This window comes from Trachymyrmex cornetzi, unplaced genomic scaffold (assembly GCF_001594075.2).
Source record: "Trachymyrmex cornetzi isolate Tcor2-1 unplaced genomic scaffold, Tcor1.1 scaffold208, whole genome shotgun sequence".
Taxonomy (NCBI): domain Eukaryota; kingdom Metazoa; phylum Arthropoda; class Insecta; order Hymenoptera; family Formicidae; genus Trachymyrmex; species Trachymyrmex cornetzi.
In genome coordinates this window covers 34,122-36,861 of record NW_017296722.1, presented here as the reverse complement: position 1 = coordinate 36,861, position 2,740 = coordinate 34,122, and the positions used below count along the sequence as shown (strand labels likewise).

The 2,740-nt window shown below is 30.2% G+C and overlaps 1 protein-coding gene across 1 annotated transcript in view; it reads right to left on the bottom strand.

Moving 5' to 3' along the window:
- LOC108759832 (fatty acid synthase-like) overlaps positions 1–2,617 on the bottom strand; it is a 4,795-nt gene extending 2,178 nt beyond the window's left edge. Inside the window, exons 1-2 of the mRNA XM_018505479.1 lie at positions 2,446–2,617; positions 1,389–1,639 (exon numbers count right to left, since the gene is read on the bottom strand). Of these exons, the coding sequence (XP_018360981.1) occupies positions 1,389–1,639; positions 2,446–2,617 (423 nt within the window). The remainder of the gene's footprint in view (positions 1–1,388; positions 1,640–2,445) is intronic.
- Between the last annotated feature and the right edge of the window lie 123 nt (positions 2,618–2,740).

The following is a 2,740-nucleotide window of genomic DNA, read 5'->3' as shown; positions in this document are numbered from 1 at the left end:
AAAAAAAATATATGTTAAAGTAGAGAGTTTACAGATTATTTTTATGAAGTATAAAAGTGGTCACTCAAAAATATCATCTCAAAAAAAATTCACAAAGAATTAAAAATTTTTTTTAATGGTTTTGTTTTCATCGTAAAAATTTCAAAAAATTTTTTCATCTTATCTAAACGATGTTTACAACATATATTTTGTCATTAAAATCAATACAGTCGTTTCCGAAGAAAATTACTTTTTTTATTTTGCTTTCCCCCTCCCTAACTCCCCAAAAAATGCAATTTCGAGGCTAATATTTGGGGAAGTTTTACATCTCAGAAGTATCAAATAATAACACCCATTTGAGCTCGATTAGTTCGCAGATTTTACATGCTTATTCCGCTATGCCCTTTTGGTAAAAAGGCAGCAATATATATATAAGAATTATTAATTTATCAAACTATATCAAATAAATATAAATTTTATAATAATAGACGAAATCGGAAACACTATTTTACCTTAGTAATCTGATTAAACTACTCGCAGATTCAGAATGCCCGAGAATAGATTTTACGGAGTGAAATTTAGTAATACATAGAGTAAAATTTAGTAGTACACAACTTTCCGAGATTTACCATATTCCTTTGGAAAGTCACACGCCCCGAAGCAGGGAGGAGATGGGATGAAAGTCGCTTCGCGTGGAAGTCGTACGCTCCTAAACAAGAGGGAGGTGGGGTGAAAGTCGCTTTGCGTGGAAATCGTACGCTCCTAAGCAGGGGGGGAGTCGTTTCGCGTGGAAATAGCGAACCCCTTGGCAGGGAGGAGGTGAGGTGAAAATCGCTTCGGGTGGAAAGTAGTATGCTATGACTTTTTATTATGAAACTTTAATTTACTATATCTTCTAAACCAATGCCGTCCCCCATTTCATTCTTATGGAATTACTCAGGACACTCTTCGCTACAATATATCAAAAGGCATTGAAATCGATGAAGTGTCATGGCTAAAATAAATATTTACCATTTCTTTGTACTGTATAACATTTTTATACATATATAATATAACATATAGCATAATATGTTACATATAAAAATAGTACAAAAAGATAACTGAATTTGTCTTACATGACACATGTCATATATTATGTATATTTTATAACATGGTACTTTCAAAGAAGGTACGATTTAGGTAAGTGGTTGTCTTCGTACTATTTTTATATGTCTTACAGCATGTTCCAAAAAGATTTATAACAAATTAATTTAATGGCGAAGGGTTAAATATGCAAAATAGATGCCTGGAACATCAAGTTACAGTTTCTAATGCTCATTTATATTTAAATCGATATAATTTTCCTCTGTGTATATATATATATATATACATATATATATATTTCTCCTCTATATGTATCTTTTTTTTACCTGAACGTTTTTATTAATAAACCTTTTTTGTGTTTCAATAGCAGATGACCCTATAATTACGGCAATATTTTTTCCTTGTAATGGCTTTGGATTGATCCCTGCATCGATAATTGCTTCATAAGAATGTTCCAATAACAATCTCGTCTCAGGTACAAGTGTGTGTGCTTGCTCAAAAGATAATCCAAAAAAATCCGCATCGAATTTTTCTATATTATTAACTGTTCCCATACGGCGTGGAAATTCCTCATGATCTAAAAATATATTCACATAAGGATTTTATGCTCTTTTATCATTTTGTATGAAACTTTAATTTGATATATACTTTTTTGTTGACAAATAAATAGTACAGTAGGAGTGGCATATACTATCTTAACCAAACAGGCGTAATTGTAAAAGTATAATGTATAACCATTAGAGTAATTATTATTTTAAGAACTTTTGAAATTTAATCGGCACATTCCCTAAAGTCGTTAAATATCTACAAAAAATAACACCAGATTTTTTCAAATTTTTTGAACACACACACACAATTTTAACCCACGCCATCGAGACATGGATATGCGGAAAAACACCTTTATGGACAAAATTCGGTCGACACTCTAATTCTTAACAAATTTTAAATTTTTTATTTTAATTTGTTCGATATTGAGTGAGCTAAAAACCCATTTTGCTTAAATTTTGATTACGATTCAAATAAAAAATTGCCGATCCGATATTCGTTATCATATAATTAAGTTTTTTTTGCTTTCTTTATTGGCAATTTTTACTTTGTTACCATAATCAAAACACATAAAATGGGCTTATGGCTTATTCAATTTCGAACAAATTAAAAACAAACTTTAAAATTGGTTAAGAATTAAAGCGTCGGCCAAATTTTGTTCACAAAGGTGTTTTTCCGCTATACCGTGTCCTAGTGGCACGGTAATTGTTCAAAAAATCTGAAAAATCTGATATTATTTCTTTGAGATACTGAACCATTTTAGGGAATGTCTTGATTAAATTTCCAAAATTGTTATAATAACAATCATCCTAATAATCATAAGTATGAATTAATCACCTATCTCCCATCGGTTATGATCTGCTCTTACAAGGTCAATTTTATTGAATAAATTTTCTCGTAATTGATTCATATTATCTGAATAAGGAAATCTACCAGCAATACCAGAAATAACGATTTCCTCACTGGAATCAATATCGTTCCACGATCTACATGTTTTTTTGTCATCCATGATTCTCATATACTCGGATAATCCAGAAAAATACTATGTATATTTATTTCATGCAAGGTTAAGTACATGGTTATTTTTCTGTCAACTGAGTTAAGTTAAAGTTAATTAAAATAAATAAAGAAA